At 39.4% G+C, this 20548-nt stretch overlaps 1 protein-coding gene across 2 annotated transcripts in view; it reads left to right on the forward strand.

The window, feature by feature from the left end:
* PHF2 (PHD finger protein 2) overlaps nucleotides 1–20548 on the forward strand; it is a 170051-nt gene that overhangs the window by 126324 nt on the left and 23179 nt on the right. The window contains exons 8-17 of one of the 2 annotated variants that reach the window (XM_014596567.3): nucleotides 1298–1385; nucleotides 2104–2210; nucleotides 3810–3901; nucleotides 7788–7877; nucleotides 10357–10710; nucleotides 11729–11848; nucleotides 12527–12645; nucleotides 12861–13042; nucleotides 13273–13346; nucleotides 15857–16014. In XM_014596567.3, coding sequence (XP_014452053.2) covers nucleotides 1298–1385; nucleotides 2104–2210; nucleotides 3810–3901; nucleotides 7788–7877; nucleotides 10357–10710; nucleotides 11729–11848; nucleotides 12527–12645; nucleotides 12861–13042; nucleotides 13273–13346; nucleotides 15857–16014 — 1384 coding nt within the window. The remainder of the gene's footprint in view (nucleotides 1–1297; nucleotides 1386–2103; nucleotides 2211–3809; nucleotides 3902–7787; nucleotides 7878–10356; nucleotides 10711–11728; nucleotides 11849–12526; nucleotides 12646–12860; nucleotides 13043–13272; nucleotides 13347–15856; nucleotides 16015–20548) is intronic. The other variant, XM_014596569.3, reaches the window with a different exon arrangement.

Here is a 20548-nt window from a genome sequence, read left to right on the forward strand (position 1 = left end):
CTGTGAATTTATACAATATGTGGCATAGGCAAGTGCAAACTGGATGTTAATACAAGTAGATATTAGTAATGTTCATCCTGATATTCATACTGTCCAGGCTGCACCTGCAGGAGCTGTGCCCTATTGCCTTTGCATTCTGATGCTGAATTCATTACCCACTTGAATTTTACTTTGACCATAAATAGCAAGAAGTGGGTGTTTTTCTCATGACCATGTGTGAAACAGATGGTTGAGTAAACACTGAACAATTAATAGAGATTTGCTAATTTGTGAGGGGGCTCATGCGGGAGTAGATTTCTGTATGAAAATAAGTATTTGGAAAACACCTGTTCCTATTGCTACGGTAAAGCCAGTATCACTAGATAACCAGCACTAAAGGTTTTTACGATGGTGGGGAAGCAGCATGAAATGAGTTCTCACTGTTGCTACTGCAGCTTTGCAGAGTAACAACAGTTAAATAGCAGCACTATGAACAACAATACACATACAATCTCTTCTTCTACGTACACCTTCATCTCACCACACTTGAAGCTGACTTCCCATGGGAGCTGAAGTTCTCAACACTTTACACAGTCAGGTTCTTATTTATTTAATATGCAGTAGGACAAAATTCAACCTTGTTTTAAGTATATTTGCTCTAACAGAGAAGATGTTCCTGACCCTAGGGCTGAATTGGACCTAGATGGCAATACAAAAAGTAAGAAGCCATGGGAATGCAGCCAGGATGTACTCACTCAGAGGACAGGGTAGATATGCACCTTATAGACAAACTAAATAACACACACACACACACACACACACACACACACACACACACACACACACGTGTGTGTGTGTGTATGTGTGTGTGTATATATATATATATATATATATATATATATATATATAGTGTGTGTGTGTGTGTGTGTGTGTGTGTAGTGTGTGTGTATATATATATATAGACTACATATATACTATAGTTTGTGTATATATATTGATATATCTGTGTGTGTGTGTGTATATAGCATAAGCTTTTCTGAGCCCAAGCATACTTCATCAGATGCGGTGAAAGGACAGCATAGATCAGTGTATAATATAAAGTGTATAATACATACATACATAAAGTATTTTACACACACACACACACACACACACACACACACACACACACACACACACATATTTATATGGTGCATAGCTACCCTGCCTTCTGCTTGACTTCAGATTAACATGGCTAACTAGCTCTCTCTGCTCATAAATTACTCACAATCATAGTTCCTGCTTTTATTCACCAGAGTCTCCTTTCTCTGTCTTACAGGTTGGATTTATGCAACTCTAACACCTGTAGACTGCCTAGCATTTGCAGGACATTTTCTACATAGCTTAAGTGTTGAAATGCAGATGAGGTGCGTTCACCTGTATTTTTAGTTTTGTCTGAAATTTTTAGCTACATTTTGTTTCTGGCTTGATGTGTTATTCGGGGGGCAGAATTGTTGTGTTGGGATCTGAAGTTTTGGCTGAGGCCCAGTTTTAGCTCTAAAGAATTTATATTTCCTTTGTGGGTTCAAAAGACCATGCATTTGCCATATTTTTCATAGAAATTAGCAACAATATTTAGTAATTATATTATTATATTATTATACTTTAAAGGCCTAATTCAAAAGGCATTTGTAAGTCTGGCCCCTTTTTAAACACCCTGCACTGAGATGTGCTTAGAAGTAGCTTATACAGATTCTAATCATGTGTAAGTTTGCTTGAGTTCTTTTACTTCCCACGTTATAGCAGCAGCAGCAGATTTATGTTGAAAATTGGTGGAATGTTACCTTATGCTATACATCCTTCTGAATATTGCCCTCTCTTTGCCTCCCTGGACACTTTGATTCCTTATAAAGTAATAGAAACTTGCAAAGTAATAGAAACAGTTCTTTATTGAGGTCTGACAAATAGTGCAGTAAGACTACTTTTTGTGCTTAATTTAATGTTTCTCTTTATTTTTTAACACTTCTCTGGGGGATAAAGCCATTAGACATTTTCATTCCAGCATATTGATAAGCAATGCTTTTCACTGGGTAATAATGCTTGTGATCCATTACATTTAAAGTGTATTTTTGCTTTGTGTCACAGAGCGTATGAAGTAGAAAGGCGGTTGAAAATTGTCAGCCTAACCCAGTTTCCAAACTATGAAACTGCTTGTTGGTATATGGGGAAGCATCTGCTAGAGACGTTCAAAGGTAGAACAATGTTTCATGCACTCTTTGTTTACTCAGCTGTGGTTGTGTGAGAATAGTGTTACTACTATTTTCTGTTGATGTGCAAGACAAAAGATGGACAATGGCCAAAACCACTAGTGTTAGTAGACTCAAGTCTTTTGAGGTTTGTCCAAGATATCAACCAAAGGTACAGAGAATTGTGCTCAGCTGGTAATAAAACACCCAGATAAATTTGGAAAGTACTTGTTCTCTAAACCTATCTCTCCTACTGATACAACTTAGTCAAGACATATTCTTCTGATAGAAGGGCTCCTCTGTATCAGTGCAAAGTGCCTTTGCCTTTTGTCTATAGAAAGAACCATAATAATAGTAAAGCTGCAGACAAGACAGAGTTGAGGCCTCATCCACACTAGAAAATGTACTTGGATTGCTTCATAGGCCATGAATGTTGGAGCCAAATCTCCGACACTCATGGCCTATGAAGACAGGTAATACAGTTTTTCCACAATGTACCAAATTTGCACTTGTGTCCTATGTGCTCTCCAATTTCCAACCAATTTTGCAGACCCTTTTATACACAGAGCCTTGTTTCTCGAGTAGTATGTTGATTTGAGTATAGGACCATTTGCCCTTGCAAAATAACAAGTAACATGGTTAAAAGGAAAGCATAACCTGGTCCTTTCCTAATGTCAAGTATATAGCCTACATTGGCACTAAAAGTTTTCTGGGGAGTGTAAGTTCTTAACTTGTACTTCTTGAAAATTAGTCCATCCATTCATTCACACATGCATTGTATTTACATATTCATTTGATATACTGCAAGCATTTTGCTTTTGCCTTAGGAGCATCATAATATCTGTCCAGAGAGAGAAAAAACACATTTTTTAAAACAAATAAAATAAATGGCTGTAATGAAAGAAGAGTAAAGATTCCTGAGACTTCAAATAAAGGGAGGAGACCTTGTGAATTCACTATGAGCAAAACTAACAAGCAAAGCCATTGGGAACCCTTTTCTCTCAAAGAAAAGTAGGATTGTTTGTCTGGTATAAGCAGTATGTCATAGGATCAGTATCTGATCAGTGGCAAACCTTTGAATAGAGTGTTTTAGATACCAAACATTGTTTTCAGAGCAGCTAGAAGTGTGAACAATTTTATTTTATTGTAGCAGAAATTAAAGAGATTGTCAAATATATCCAAGGGAAGGGTCTAATTTAAAGCCCACTGAAGTAAAAAAGAGCTCTAGGGTGCAATATGGATGTTTGGGTCCTAGAACCAATGTTTGTGTAGTGTGAAGCCTAGCATGTACAAATATGGGAGCTAATTCAAACTAAATGACAACTGACTCACTGACTTCAGCCATAAATTCCAGTGTACGCATACCTTATAAGAACAGAACAGTGTCGGGACAGGTTGAATTTATTTTATGGTGCAGTAAATACACTCCCTATTACTATAGAAGTTGTAGCTGTGACTGGTTTGGTTTCCACTTTATACGTCTTACAAGATCCAAACAATCACAGTTAGGTTTTAAAAAAAACCAACCAAAAAACCAACCAAACAAATATTGAACAGAGAATTGCTGGCCACTCTTGAATGCCATCTTATCTTCCTTTTGTTTAGGTTTGCACAAAGCTGGGCAGCAGCCTCCTCCTCATTTGCTCCAAGGGGCAAAAATTCTCAATGGTGCTTTCAGGTCATGGACTAAAAAGCAGGTAGGAAAAGGTCTTGTTTTAGTGTTCTTTACCATTGGCTTGTGAACTAGCAAGAGCAAAAGAGCAAGACAAAAGAGGAATAATGTATCAATGTAGCAAAAATCAAGAATCCTAGATTCCCAGAGGAGAGGGACCTGTTAGTGGAATGACTGGTAGAAAAGTTATTTGCTTCCTGAGTCCCTGGACAGATGTAATGTTTAAATTAGGGCTGGGTTTTTGACCAGTCAAATAAACCTTGGTCAATTTACTGGTCAAATATCTGCCAAAAATTACCAATAGATCTGAATAATACACAGAAAAAGCACAAATTTTCCATTAAGAAATGTGTCAAAAAGCATTAAAAGTCATATTTATTTCAAGAAAACCACAAAAAAGTAGTGTTTTTGTAAAATTGCTATAATCTTTGACCGGTTAAAAAATATGTATGCAATTGACTCATCAATTGATGGTATTTGACTGGTTGATTGAATGGCTTGTCAACCCTAGTTTGAACACAGGTATAGCTGCAAATTTTGGCAGCTTGGACAGAGGTTGGGTGCCAAGCACTGACCTCTGTGCAAAGGACTGCTGCTGTATGGTGGTATGGGATGCTGCTGCCTTGGTGCAGGCTCCTAGAACACGGGCTGCTGCTGTTGTGCTGCAGGCTCCCTGGGGCTGTCATTCTGGCACTGCTGCCCTACTTGCTCACCTGTAATTCTACCGCTGGATTTGAAGTGCAGTATAGGGCGAGCTTACAGATATGCATGGCTGAAGAAGTGCTTCACAAATGGCTGTAGTGCTTCAAGGCTTATCCTCAGAAAATGAGAAGCATCTTCATATCACTTCCTTTTGAAGTGCTTTCTCCAATTACTGTATCTCCGTAGAGCATGGCAGGGTATTGTTCACTCCTTGGCATCCCACAGTGCATTGCTCACTACCCCATGGGTCTGCTCTCCTGTGCACTTGGCTGTCCTCAGGAGCCTCTATAAGCCAAGGGTCTGCAAGGAGTCCTCCTTAGCTATCTAGCAACAGGAATCCCTGCATGCCACATGGCTGCCAGTCTTCTGAAGATGACCCCAGATTGGAGAGCACCACTGCTGCATGCTTTGTAGTGAGTTTGAAGCATTCTGGCAGGAGGAGTTTGATGGGGGGTGCACACAGAAGTGCTCCAAATTCAGAGTGCTTGAAACACATGCCTGTCCATGGCTTGATTTTTCAGAAAAGTCAGGCATGCAATTCTGTACACAAAAATGTGTAGATAAGCCACTGGTCCTTGCAAATAGGTCATCCAGTGGGTGTCATAGAATCAGAAAATCATGGAAAAATAGGGCTGGAGGGGATCTTAGGAGGTCATTTAGTCCAGCCCCCACGCTCAAGGCAGGATCATCCCTGTCTAAACCGTTCCAGGCAAGCGTTTGCCTGACCTGCTCTTAAAAAATTCTAAGGATGGAGATTTCACTACCTCTCGAGGTAGCCTGTTCCAATGCTTGACCACCCTCATAGTGATTCTTCCTTATCTCCAAACTAATTTTCCTTTGCTGCAGTTTAAGAGTGTTACTCCTTGTCCATTCACTGCACCCACAGAGAATAGTTTATCACCATCTTCTTTATAACTACCTTTCAGGTAATTGAAGACTGTTACACAGGAAGAACTTTAACAACTTACCTGGGGTAAATTCAGACCAGTGACAGCACTGCATCCCATTACCCACCCCTTGAACCATGCAGTTCCCAACCAGCAACCTTTCTAAAGGGGAACCCTGTGTGAATGATCTGGTCAATCACTGTTTTCATTTAATTAGATGGATTTCTTATTGTGTGCTTTTTTTGGCTGGATATGATGATTCTGGTTACTGTCAGAAATATTTTGATATGGAAAAGACATCTCTTCACTTGGTATCATTTGGGCAGTTCTGCTACAGTCAGTGGTACTGTACTGATTTACACCAGCTTAGCATCTAGCATGATACCTTTAATTCCTATTCTAAAACAGTATTTGCTACACTATAGACTTGAGTGGGACAGAGGTAATGTGAGCATGTAGTACTCAGAGGCACTATGGAGATTTGGGCTGAAGTTAAAAATGTTTCCAAAGGGCCTTCTACAAAATTACCCTTCCTGAGGAACTGATGTTGTAACTATGCTAGTCTAGGAAATAAGTGAGAGGCAAGGATTTTGAACCTTTTCTAAAGAAGAATGCATTGCATTCAAAATCTTTCTAAGTCTATCCTAACCATTCAGTTGGTCCAATAAAAGATATCACCCACAAATAGCCTTGCCTTCCTGAGGAGGTTGTCACAACTGGTGGATGCTTCTTGGGGCAGGGTACTCCTCTGCTATCAGCTAGAAGGTCTGAGCACATCAGGGTGGTATCAGTAAAGATTAAACGGGATGTGGGCACATGTACATTTGGAACTGTTGTAGAAGCAGAACACTTCAAAAGGGCAGCAGCCCTTAGGTTCTAATTATTATGTCTGAAAGAGCTGAAAATAATACAAACATAGCAAAACTACTCCAAATTTAACCCTACTTCATGCTATATTTTACTAGCTTTTTGTGTTCTCCTACATTTGTGTCATTCTCAGCTTTTGTACTTGATAATTAGAACCTACCAGCTGTTCCCCTTTTGAAACATTCCCCTTTTGAAATGACTCCAAATGTACATGTGTCCACACCCTTAGAGGGATACAAATAAGAAAAGGAAATGGAGAGACAGCTTGTTGTTATTTCTAGCTCCAGTAAGCTTTTAAAAAAATATTATTTTGTTAAATCCAAACTCAGAAAAGTAATAAGAATTGTAGTCAGAAATGGGCACTATCATCCACCTGTGCTGTTTTTTATATAGGTGTTATCATTAAAATTCTGTTATGAGCTATGTGTCATATTTCTTCAAAAGTTTCAGTCTCTGAATATTTCATAATGGGCTAATAAATGATTAATCAGTATTACAAGCATGCTACAAAAAGAGTAATATATTTTATAGGTGGTTATATGCACATCAGTAAAAATGTTCCAGATGGTTTTAAGCTACATTTGCAAGTATCCTTTTGCATCTATAACAATTGATTAATAATTTATTAAAACATCAGTTAATCATTTATCTGTCCTTTATGAACTATTTAGTAACGGAACCAAATATATGATCATTTCATAATTGTTTACACACGGTATTGATATGCCTGCTAAATGTTTCTTAAGACTAGCTGCTGGATTTTCAAGCACATCATGGCTTACCTGTAGAGTCGCAGTTTCAGAACTACGCTGTATGGATTTATAAATTTGGAATTTCAACATAGGCTTCTAGTTTTAGTAGAGCAAAAACAACTGAGGATGGTTTTGCCATGTACGATCAGATCAGATAGATGTCTCACTTGGATTGATGAGGAGCCTGACTGTGATGTGCCTACAGCTAGAGAGAGCCACTTAGGGTTGAATTGAAAGTTTGGTTCTTGATGTCCTGCAGTCAGCGTCTTCTGGATTTTGTAGTAACTAGGTCATTGTGTTACGAAGAGCATATTGGTTTGGAAGTTCTCTCCTCTGTCACAATTCAGAAGCTCTTCTCACAATTAATTCACAATTAAGAAGCTCTTCTTAGATGGTCTTTTCCTGTTTACCTCAGTGAAGGAAACAAACTTAGCAAAGGAAAGCACAAAAACAGGAAAGCAAGGAGATATTACAGTTGCAAAATCACATGTTAATAACCGAAAAGAACTATTGATTTTGTAATTTTGTAATTGATTTTGGGCTAAAAACATTATTTGTTTTATCTGAAAAGAATTACCTAATGGTGTTTGTGTTACTAGATTTGTGCACTTAGAAAAACTTTGATGGGTCAGCTGATGAGTCTTTTCATAATTTGGAAATAATGTTATTTTCAAGTCATTATCAGACTTTTGTTCTGTTCTAGGCACTAGCAGAACATGAAGATGAACTCCCAGAGAATTTTAAACCAGCACAACTTATCAAGGACCTTGCCAAAGAAATAAGATTAAGTGAGGTTTGTGCTCTTTCCATAACATTAACTATATCATGCATTTTTCATAACGTGCCATAAAATGCAGGTTTATTGAAATAAATACTGCATTCCTATAAGAAACATGAATGTGAGATTTACAACAGGGTTGTTGTGAAGGCAGTCTCTCCCTTGTCTGCTCCCTGACTCTACCTCCCTCTCTCAGTCCTCAGCCTTACCTCACAGCCACAACTCCTTTTCTCCTTCTCTTCCCACCTCCCCCCGCTCCTCCTTCCCTTTCTGTTAGCAAGCTGACTCCTGCCCACCAAAAAACTCCAATGTTTTCGTTGTACTGCAAGTTCTCTTCTGAGACAGGGATAGTGCCCATGCAGCACCTAGCACAATGGGTGCAATTCTCAGTTGGTTCTTAGGCACTACTAGCATGATTAATGTCATAATAATGATGTGGCATCTGGATCTATGGTTCCATGGCCCAAATATAAAGTATTCTCTTCACACATGATAGTGATCATAGTTCTGCTTCAGACCAAGTAAGTGCTATATAGTCCTATATGTTTATGGATGGGTGTACTATAACTCTTTTCAGTGTGTATGGGGACAGACATATACTTTTTATTTAATTTCTTTTCTTCTCTCAACCTGTGGCATTGACATTGGAATATATTTTCTTTTATGTATTTGATATAGCATATATGTATTTTTTCTGATTATCTGGATAGCAATTTAAAGAGAAAATACTTTCTTTTTAATTAGTCAAACACCATTCATTTTAATTGCTCATCTTTTTTTACTGCTCGTGTTACCTTGGGGTGTGAAACAAGATATAAAACTACTGCCTTCATCACATCTGAATTAATTTGAAATGTACTCTTTTATATCTGATTAACATTTTAAACAAAAGACTATTAAAATCATATGCATTTCCTTATGGGTTTTCTACAGAAAAAAAATCCAGTGCCAAATTGAGTAAATACAAGGGCTCTAATATTTAAAACATAGGTAATTAATATTTATTCTCAAGATACATAAACGACCTCTCTGTTTATGAAACTATGGCTCTTGTTTGACTATTTCTTTTTATGTGTAGGCGACTACCATTATATTAGGACATCAAAGGTAGTTTTACATACAAATGATTATGATAGTGAGTACAATTATGTAGTCTGGACGGGGATAACTTTGCATACATCCTTGGGGTGGTGCAAAAGGTAGCTTTTTTAAAGGGACGTTTATAAAGCTATTTTTCCCCCAAAAAGGTTCCCTTTCCTTATAGATTGTTTATAAGGCCAAAGGGATGACTGTGAGCATTTGCCTGAGCTCATTCCTGGGCCCGTGCTACACATTACATATATTATGCAATTAACTGGTTAATCATGCAATAAATTTAGACCAGCCACACATGCAAAGTAATTATCACACAATAAAAATCACTATCCAGCTATCAAAAGAGCCAACAAGCTATAAAATTAGTGCTTGAAAATATGTAACAACTCCATAGCTAGTTTCTAAGCAGCTTTAACTTGAACATGTAGTGGGGCTTTTGGAGAATACTGTCCACAGAACTTCCTTGAATTAATTTTAAAAATTTCCAGTGATGAAGAATCTGCTATCACTTTTGTTTCTGTGGTTAATTGCCATCACTGTTAAAATAAATTGGGATTATGTAGTTCTAGCTTTGAACTGTTCCTATTACCAGTGAGCATCAGTGAGGTCCCTGGTAAAGAGAAAAGCAGCTGCAAACTTTAGTCTGTGCAGGCTTTCAGTGACTCTGAGAGAGAGAGAGAGAGTGGGATTTTCAGAAGTGCTCAACAGTAGCTTAATTTCCCTTTTTTTGGAGTCCTTGGTAAAACTTTAATAGTGGCACAATTAAGACAGCACTCAGTTAAGGTGAGTATGTGCCGCAGTCCACAGATTTAAGCTAGCTTGCTTGACTGCCAATAGCAGTGTTGCTGTGGTCGCATTATAGGCTTCAGCCACTAAGTACATACCCCTGCTGCAGCTACACAGCTTCCAGTATCTGAGCTGTCTGATTTGAAGCTAGTTCAGCTATATCTAAACATACAGCAAGCACATCTCGAGTACAGTGCAGACTGCCAACAGGGGTTTTATAGTGCCTTTTGAAATGGCTCCTTGTCTATGGATAACACTCCTAGACGCTATCCTAATTTAAATAAGAACAGCAGTCCAGTAAACTATTGAGAATCCTGCCCAATGTGAGTTATGCTCATTACAATCCAGTATCACTTCTTTAAGTGTTCTGGCCACTCTGGCATCATGAATGACTGAAAGGGAGGATTTTAGGCAAGTAGAATGTAATTCCAGTAGGTTGGAATGCCCTTACTTTCTTGCTCTGGGTACTTGCACACATACCCAGTACCCCCACATATAAAAGAAAGATGTTTGAATTTAATTTCCTACAAAGAAACAAAGAAGGGAAGAGGGTTCAGAAAAACTAACTGCATGAAAGTGGGGACTGAGTATGTTTCTTTGTGCCAAAATACAGAATGCCTCTAAAGCCAACAAAACAGAAGCGAGTGCCAATGTGAACGTAGAGGAAGTCTGTCCTGTGGAGAAAGAGGAAACACCATCTCCCATACAAGTAGCAACCCCTCCACCCCCCACAGAAAAAGTCCCTAAAAAAAAGACTCCAAAAAATGTGAAAACGCCCAAGCCACCCAAGGTGCCCAAGCCGCCCAAACACCCTAAGCCACCTAAAACTCCAAAGGTCAAAGGAGAAGGAAAGAAAAAAGGAAAGAAGGCAAAGGAAAGCCCACCACCGGCCATTCCAAATCTTGATCTGCTGGAGGCGCACACAAAAGAGGCTCTAACAAAGATTGAAACGCCAAAGAAGGGGAAGGTATGTCCAGGTGTTATGGTTATTCTCAGTTAATTTACAGGAGCATGGATTAAGACATAACATATGTTCAGATGCCTCATGCTGGAGAAAGAAAACCACTTTGGGTGAAATCCTGGCTCCAGCAACATTAAATGGGAGCTCCGTAGTTGTATTGACTTCTTACCCATTTTAAATTAGATTAGACGGTTTTGCTTTTAATTCATGGCCTCTAAAACCCCCCCCAAAAAACCCCCCTGCTCCCCCATCCCCCCACCCCCTCCCAAAAAAGACCCCTTCTGATTAAATCTGACAAGTCGCTGCCATTTCCTTCCCAGAAGAAAGGTAAAGTGAAAATAATGAGCATTTTCTTTTACTGACCTTTGTTCCCTGTAGTCTAGGACGTTTTTAGCATTTTGACATGTGTATTACCTTAAAAGTCATCATAGACCAGACAAATGGATTAATCCGACAAAGTCATCTTATTTTCAGGAAGATTGTTTCTTTAGAATGATTAAAGTGATGAAGTATGAATGTATTTCATTTTTACCCAGTTAGTTGGTGCTATATTAAAGAAATGAAAAGAAAAAAAAAAAAGCTGAATGAAGTTGTGGCCTCAGTGAATTTTAGAGGGTGTTTTCAGAGTGGCCAGTATTTCACCCACATCTAAGAAGCAATGGCATTAAAAGCAAATTGATTTGGTTCTATAAGAAGTAATATTAAGGCTTCTTAGCATGCTTATGCATTAGTTAGTGGCTTGTATGAGTCTGTAAAACCTGTCAATAAAGCAGCAGGCAGGGAGATCAGCATATTTATACTGGCCTTGGTAATCGATCAAGGAAAAATAAAATTAGTTTTGTCTCTAAAAGCATTATTTTTGATGGAATCTAGGCTTTTGTGATAAAAAGAATCAAGAAGATCAATGTCAGAAATATTTTACAAAATGTCTCACACTGCCAGATAATGCAAATATAAAGTAGAAGTGATGAAGACATGGCACAAACTCTGTTCAGTTTAAAAGAACCCACTGAATATTTTACAGGCTGCAAAGAACGTTTTAAATGTTCCTAATAAGGAAACTGTTAATAAACAAAACGAGGTGGAGAAATTTGAAATTCGAGAGCAGAATAAGACCAAAACAGAAGCCAAGTGGAAATATAAGGTAAGCTCTGTTGTAAACTTGTGTTGCATGGCAGCAGGAGGACAATAAAGGTAAAAAGTAGGAGTTGGAGAACAATGTACGTAAAAACAGAGCATAGCAGGAACAGTGTGCAAGTTTAGGGCCCAGTCTCTGCATAGCATCCCAGAAATTACTCGTGCTTTATGTGGATGTAAATAAATGGAGTATCAGGTCCAAAATTACAGGTGCCAACAAAATGATTTTCAGTCAGAAAAATGATTGTAGACCTAGCTCTGTTCTCATTGATGTAATACTCAGGCCTCAATGAGAATGGGGCTGTTAAATATATGCTGATGTGTTCTCCTGAACAGGGAGGCTTTCCCAATTCAGTGGCCACATCCACACAAGATGCTGACTGCGCAGTAGCCTGAGAATACTGCGCAGTAGTGTTGCGTGGCAGAAACTGTGATGTGATGCTACTGCATGGTAAGGGTCACAAAGCCGTTTGGTGGCTTGTGCAGTCAGTGTCTCTTGTAGCCGTGGCCAGTGTGTAACTGAGGTGAGGAACCGACTGTCTGTCTAGTCTAGCGTCTGTTATATCTGCATATGCATGTTCCATGGATCCTTATTATTTGATAATAAATACCACATTGTGATTAGAAGTCTGAAAATATCATTAACTTATTAACTGAATGTTGTTGCTCCTTTCATGCTTTTCAGAACAGTAAACCTGATTCATTACTAAAAATGGAAGAGGAACACAAATTGGAAAAGACACCTTTATCAGGAAATAAGGACAATAAATTTACATTTTCTTTTGCTAACAAAAAACTGCTTGGGTGAGTAAAAATATGGCAATGTACATTGTATGAGGCATATGCCATACTGTTTGTCATCATTACACATACTTGAAATCCAGAGAATTACTCTGATGTGTAGTTCCTGTAAAGTTTTTGTAAATCATTCATTTTGTAAATCATTCTACATTAATAAGAAATATGCTATGATTAGTACCTTTCTCTGTGTAAAATTGTGTTTATAACATTTTTCCAAGTAGGTCCAAGGGAGTCAAAACCCAGTTGAATACTACTGTGTTTGGGTCTCTCCAAAATTTCAAAGAAGATAAAACAAAACCTGTGCGTGATGAATATGAGTATGTCTCAGATGATGGTGAACTGAAAATCGATGAGTTTCCAATTAGAAGAAAGAAAAACACTACAAAAAGAGATTTGCCCTGTAAGAGTTTCTTCTATTTTGTCTGCATCTGTGTGATTAAATCTTATTTTTCAAAAATGCATTTAACATTACATTATGTTTCACAATAAAGATTGTGGCCTTCTTTATTTGCACTATCACATTTAAAACAAATACAGTGGATTTAAACTTTATTCTACCTTACATGCTATACATGCTGTTTCTCTGGTAAATGAATGGTCAATCTCACCTGTAATTCTTTTTATTTTTAGTTTTATCAGATAAGAAAGAAACTCTACAACACACACCAATTAAAAAGCCAAAGGTGGAATCGGTATCATATAAGGTATTTTATTATTATTGTAGCTATCCCATCCTGTCTGAGTGACTTTATATTAATTGGGCACATCTACACGTCACCCTATGTCACTGTAGTGACACGGTGCATCACCGTATGGTGTGCTATAGTGATGTAGCAGTCACGTGAATCTACATGTGATCAGTAGCTACTTTGCTGTAGCAACGTGCTCCCCTGTTTTAACATGCCACTATGGCAAAATAGCAGTGACATCTAATTGTACACTGTGCACATGGCACAGTATGGGCAGTTATTGCACCATGCTTTAGCACAGCACCATAGCAACATTGCCGTATGGTGATGTATAGACACATCCATCAAGAAGTATATTGAGGATTTAATTATGTGAGGTGCTGAATGCCTATTTAAGTCCATGCTTAATTTCATGTATGCAGTAGGTCATGTTGAAATTGTGCTTACATTTATGCCTTCATACATTGGGCCTTCACACAGTAAGAGTTTCATAAAAGGGGTTCAGTGTAAACGAGAATTCACCTCATAATTAGGTAAAGACTTGGCATTTCATTCACATCTATATAACTTCTTTCTAGTCTGCTAATTAGAGATGACTTGTCAGGTCTACCATGGGTTGCATTAAAATATTCTGAGTTTCATAAGATCATAGAAAAGTAGGGCTGGAAGGGACTGTATGAAGTCATCTAGTCTAGCCTGCTGCTCAAGGCAGGAGTATCCCTGACTAAACCATCCCAACCAAGTCCCTGTCTCACCTGCTCTTGAAAATTGTCAGGGCTGGAGATTCCACAATTTCTCTAGGTAGCCTGTGCTAATGCTTGATTACCCTTACAGTTAGAAAGGTCCTCCTGTCTCCAGTGTAAATTTCCCCAGCTGAAGCTTGAGGCTCCATTGCTCCTTGTTCTGTCCTCTGTGCTTATGGAAAAAAGGTCATCTCCATCCTCTGTAATTGTCCTTCAGGTATTTAAAGACTGTTGTGGCTTGACTTAATAAATTGTACTGACAGAATTTTATCCCTAGAACATTCTTTTCTGCTTCCTGTAGCCCAGTTCTCTTACCACATGGCACCTGTGGACGCTCACTGACTTCCCTGTGGAGCATTGGACACCTGGTTTCCCATTAAGGATTGACACAGCCATGCCAGAAGCTTGCTTAGTCACTCAGCTTTCCCACTGGACAATTAAGGAGCAGCATTAGTGGGCTCCAAACAATGTCCTTTCCATCTCTCCTTAGCCAGATGGTACCTACATATTAGGGGCTGGACATTGCGAGCAATTAGAGCAGGATTTGGTTGGGAGGGAAAGAAAGAAAGAAGTGAAGGGGAAGCAGTAGTACAGGAACAGAACGTTGCCACTTTTCTTCTGCGGTGAAGTAAGTAAACATAAAAAATAAGGAAGACTGGAATTGAATGGCATGTAACAGCAAAGTAAGTAGGAGACTGGACATTAAGATTATTTTCCTTGTGTGAAGGGTAGCGAGAGCGTTCTAACCCAGATAGTATTCTCCTGCTTTGCCCTGGGCTGTGTTTCTCGTGTGCTGTCATGGCCAGTGACTGTAAACACGCTCCCCCAGTCTCTCATTTTCTTTGAGCACTGGTTGCCATTAATCATTTTTCATATAGGACTTTGCAACACTTTCATTTCAAAGTAACTTTAACAGCTGATTAGCATTTGCTGGTGTATATTACAGGAAGCCAACAATACCATTATGTGGTAATTAAAGCCTTTATTTACTAGCATGTATGGGGAACCTCATTTCCTTGTTGTCTCACACCTGTAATACTCCTGATTTGGCAAGACACTGAAGCATATGTCTAACTTCAAACATTTGATTTCAGTGGGACTTGTCTAGTCTTCATTCAGGAAAGCTGTTTAACACATGAGTCTAATTCCCTCCTTTGATGGGATAGCACTTAAGGATACACCTGAAGTTAAGTAAGCACTTAAACCTTTTGGCTGAATTTGGGACAATAAGCATGCAAGCTACACAGTCTGAAACACTGCAACAATGATGGTTCAAGGATATTTCAGGAGCTTCTCTTCCTTAGGTTATTGGGTAAAGCAGTGACTCAGCTGTGGGCAGTTGCTGCCATCTGATGCGTGCATGGTATGAAATGAGCTGATGGTCTCAGTGTAGTTAGTGGAGCACAGAAGTCCACAATACAGAACCAGTTAGCTATAACTGGGACCCATCCCTGGTGGTCTCAGTAGTGATGCCAAAGTTTGGGTGAACCTGGAAACTCTACACTTTTTTGGTCTGATGGGGATTCACTCAGAACCAGATTGGGATATATAGGCAAGTGACCAAAAGCCCATGTTGCTGTCTGGGCTGTTGATGAATAGGGAGCATCTGGCTCTGGGACTGCCTGGCACTCTTTCAGTAACATTAATATGACCCTGAAAACAAAACAAGCTGTAGGGAAAACCTCTTTGCCCTAGGCCTTTCTGGGATGAAAAGAGCAGCAGCATGCTACAAAAACAGGCTGGTATCTTCTTTTGCTTTTCTGAGACTTCTTGCTTTTGCAGAGTGATGACTCCTCTGATGAAGATTCACTTCACATTGACACAGAGGCAAAGCCAGGCCGCAACTCCAAAGTAAAGAAAGAGAGCGGAAGTTCTGCAGGAATTCTAGATCTGTTGCAGGCAAGCAAGGAGGTTGGGGGTTTGGAGTATAACACCAACAGGTAGGCACAAATGGCCCTCTCTCTCTTAAATCAACATAGTGTGTGTGTGTGTGTGTGTGTGTGTGTGTGTAACTAACAGGATTTTGCATTTCAGCAAACTTTTGTTTCTGTGATAAAAGAGACTTCTTCCTTGTCCTATGCCCTTGGGGTAAGAAGCTGGAAGTGGCATCCTAGTCCAGATGCCACCTCCCGCTTTGCTTTCTTGCCCCTGCCAACAGATTTCTTGCGCTCCCTCTCTCCTCCAGCTTCTGTTGCCTGTCCCCAGCCCTGGGGGAGTGCTGGAGCAGTGCAGCCCATGGAACTGAAGGAGCTCATGGCTGGAAAGCTCTGCAGGCCCCACGGACCCAGCATGGGATCTCTGCTGGTGCAGGGCAGTGGGTGCTGATGCATGCAGTGGAGTGGGGTGGGGGATAGGGGAACCATGTGGCAGGACCACGTCATGAGTTGCTGTAAGGGGCCTGTATGGTGAGGCATGTCCCAGCACTGGGACTTGTGTGGTGCGGTGGGGGGAGGAGGAGGTGGCTTGTGTGGCAAGTTGGGACCTGTGCAGTGGTGGGAAGAGGGGTTCACATGGAGTATCAGTGGCCATGTAGTATAGGGGGCAGGGCTTGCATGACATGGTACGTGGCCCAAATGATATGAAGCCGGGGGTGCAAAGTCCATGTGATATGTAGCTGAGGGCATTAGAAATTGGCCAGCCCTGTTCTATAGGACAGCAGGCATAAAATGGAGACCCCTTGGGTCACCTTGGGGCCTGACTCGCCTACAGTTCTATGTATAGGCTTTAAGTGTGCTAAAATGAGAAATTTTTACGTAGAGTATCAATTTTGTTACCCAAACTTTGGAGTCCTGGAAATAATGAGAAAAAATCTTTTGCAGTGTAGGGCATAGCTGAAAACTGGAAACACTTCCTAGCAAATAGAAATGATTTAAAAATCAGTCACAAAATTGAGGCCAAACTGCAAACATTGGAGCTGTTTCGAACTGGGACATTAGCGTCAATTCACCTCTGTGGAAATGTAAGGGTTAAATGTCCAAAAACAACACAGGGAAAATCCAGTCTTAGCCATGATTCAGCAGGGTACTTAGCATATGTCGATTTCAAGCAAATGCAGTGTCTTTAGTGAAATTAATTAATGGAGGCTCCCTATGTACCTTTGAACAACTCACTCAATTTCTCTAAGCCTCATTTCCCCATCTATAAAATAAGGGTTATGATTCCTTGTCCTATCTTTTCTTTTCTCTTGTCAATTTTGGTGGTATGGTCTTCAGGACATGAACTGGCTATTATTATTGGAGCGACTAGAACATATCACTATAAGGTTTTGAGCTCAGTTGGCATTTCAGTGCTACTACAACACACATAACAATAGCAGAGGCATAAATGATGTCAGATATCAGAAATTTCTGATAGAATGTGTCAAAATTAGGAGTGCCAGGCAAATGAATCAGACAAGTCATGGGCTTCCCAGGAAAAGCCTTCAGGTGGTTATTCAGGCAACTAGGAATTTATGCCTGATTGAAGAATATATGATCTGGTTTTCTGTATGGGAAAATCCAGGAAGCTATTAACCCAGGCAGTTTCCTTTAGTAAACAGGATATGCTGGCACAGGGAAAGGAAACAAATCAGAACAGTTGGAATTCAAGGGGGCAAAAGGGTTCTAGTTACATAGAGATGCAGGATCCCTCCACATCTTGGCAATACAGCAGAAAAGATCTTTTCTGCCATTCAGTCAGAGCAGACCCATAATGTCACATTACCACTGTGAAACCTGTAGCTGAGGCTCTCCTTATTAGGCCTGTCTAAAGAGGTCACCCCAAAGTGCATAGCAAACTACACTAACATCATTTCTGTTCCACCTTTTGTTAGAAGACCAATTTCATTAAGCCACCATTTTTGTCAGTTGTTAAAGCAGTGCTTAGGACAGGTTTCACTCTATTCATAATTCATGTAGCTTATGGCACACAGTACTAGCAAGATTATCATAACATCTTACCAAGCACAAAGAACCTTCTCAAGCCTGACACATGGAGAAAATTGGCAAAGCCAGCTGTCACACTGGATTACTAGGAAACCATCCACCCAGAGCAGGGTCTGTTTTGCAGCCTCACCTCCCTCTCTAGTCCTTGTACCATGGTATGTGGACAAAGTCCATGACTGGGGTGGAAGTAGTCAAGCTGGACCCAAGACTCCTGGGAAGAGCTTGAATCTAGAGCACATGTATTGAAAGGTGATTTGTGATGTCACTGTTGCTCACTATCTCTTTCCACTGTGTGCTCCATTTTGCCTTGGCACAGAAAAGCTGCCATTTGTGGTTATGAAAGGAGTTTGGTAATGTGGAATGAACTCTGTCACTAGGAGCTTCCAGAGAGGAGGATATTATCTAGAGTAGACACTGGGAAACACTGGAAATTAAGCACAAAGTAGAGAATTCCAAACATGATCCTAATCCACAGTCAGTAGTGAATGTATGGAATGAGTTACCAAGTGAAATTACCAAAGCAAATTGTATCAGTGAGTTTAAAGGATAACTCATTTGCTTTGTGATGGGAAAGGGGATGGAAGTGGGCAAACATGGCAGGAGATCTAAAGATAAAGCTAAAAGAGGTAGACTTGTTGAGCTAACGGGCTTTTTGCCCTGGTGGAACTCATTTGGAGACTGATTAATTTGCTAATTGGATAGTTGTGTGGGATGAAATATTTGCCTTATTGGGTAATAAATGAACTGTTTACAGTACAGAAGAGCTCTCTCAAAGATACATGATGCATGGATTATGGAACATTTTGCAGCAGATCTTTGTCAACTGACTTTTCCAAACTACATTACCCTCACATGTGCTGGACCAGACCCTGCTCTCCATCACATCAGTGCTACTTCATTTCCCATTATGGGTTAACACCACTGTTCTGTAGCAGAGGAGGATTTAAATTCTCTCATTTTTCTTCTCTTATCCCAGGCACTGGATCCAGTGCATTCATTGCCTTTGTGGTTTCAGAAATCAAAGTCCAAAGTGCAGTAATAACTCAACTCCACATGAATTACTACACTGTGTGTGGTAGTTTAGTGAGAATGTGTCGTATCAATTTTGGCTCCTGTATAAACAATCAGGTTTTGGCAGTATGTGCTGAGGCTTGATTGAGAAAATCTCTTGATAAATGAAATTACTATATTTCATTTCATAATTACTCTGGGCTGTTTTTAATGGAATATATTCATAAACAGCCATAACATACTTAAAAAAAATATGAAAGCAATGCAGTGCACAAACATGCTACAGTGCTCCATTATGCAAATATGGTTTTGTTTGTTTTTTCTACCATATATTAACAATTTCCATTTTTCTGTGGTTAAGTTCTGCTACCCACAAGACAGCTAAAGGGGAAAACTTTTTTTGGATACTCAACATAACTTTACTTAGTCTAATTGGCCTCAGTCAGCCAATCCAGTGGGAGTCCTTCCGTTATCTTCACTGAGGGTTGGATCATAAACTGGGCCACAACATGTGTCTACAGTAGCCTGGGCTAACTTTGAAATTGAAAATCTCTTCTTTAGTTTGACAATTCCCTCAAGTAGATCATTTAATGAGCTGTGATGTTACTGTATCAATGCTCTTTTGCCAAACTGAACATTTCCTTCGCGTATGGAGTATGCATTAGGTGAGCCAAATTTTACTAAATTTTACTGTGTCTTACAGATCAAGATTCTGTGTGAGCTGACAGTTTTCAGTGCAGTACTACTTTCGGTTGCTGAGATATAAGCAGCTGAAAATCACCAGATGCTTACTACCCAGTGAACAGTTATTGAAGTAAGCTAATCCCCCTCTGCTCCCAAGAGTGACAAGTTTCCAAGCACTAGCAAAGTATCTTTTAAAGGGGGAGAAAAAAAAAAGTCCAGCTGAAGAAGTCACAAAAATGCTGTAGTCAAACTACTTGCAAAAATGTGAACTGAATCCATAAAAATTGCTAAACTGTCCTTTTCTCAATCCCTCCTTAAACATTCTTCTTTATTACAAGCAACACACAAAATTGGCATGATTTGTTCAGTGACAAAGTAGCAACAGTCCAGTGATATTGCTAAATGCCATAATGCTGCATAGTTTAACTACCCTTTTAAAAGACCCCATTCAAAATAACCACCCAGTCCTGGGGCCAGCAGAGTTGTCTGCAAGCTACTTTGTTCCTGCTATACTTTCATTTTAAAGGTCTTTTTGTTCATGATTTTAACTAACAGAAAGTTTACTTTTATAAATGTTTTTTTTAATCATCTCTAAAGCTATAGAAAGAGGATATGGCTTTACAAAGCTTAATAATTGTTTCCTGTTTCTTATTCTACATTTTTTCTGGCTTAGAAAACAGAACCAGAATGACTGTAATACAAATCTGTAAGCGCATGGCCTAATGAGAAACACTTTGCCTTATATATAACTGTCTGTGTCTTTAAGAGGTTTTTACACACACGTTCAGTTTGTGGTTTGACTTTCAGAACCACTGTTTTTGATCAATTCCACAATTTATTTGTTAAAGCTTGTGTT

This window comes from Alligator mississippiensis, chromosome 12 (assembly GCF_030867095.1).
Source record: "Alligator mississippiensis isolate rAllMis1 chromosome 12, rAllMis1, whole genome shotgun sequence".
Classification (NCBI taxonomy): Eukaryota; Metazoa; Chordata; order Crocodylia; family Alligatoridae; genus Alligator; species Alligator mississippiensis.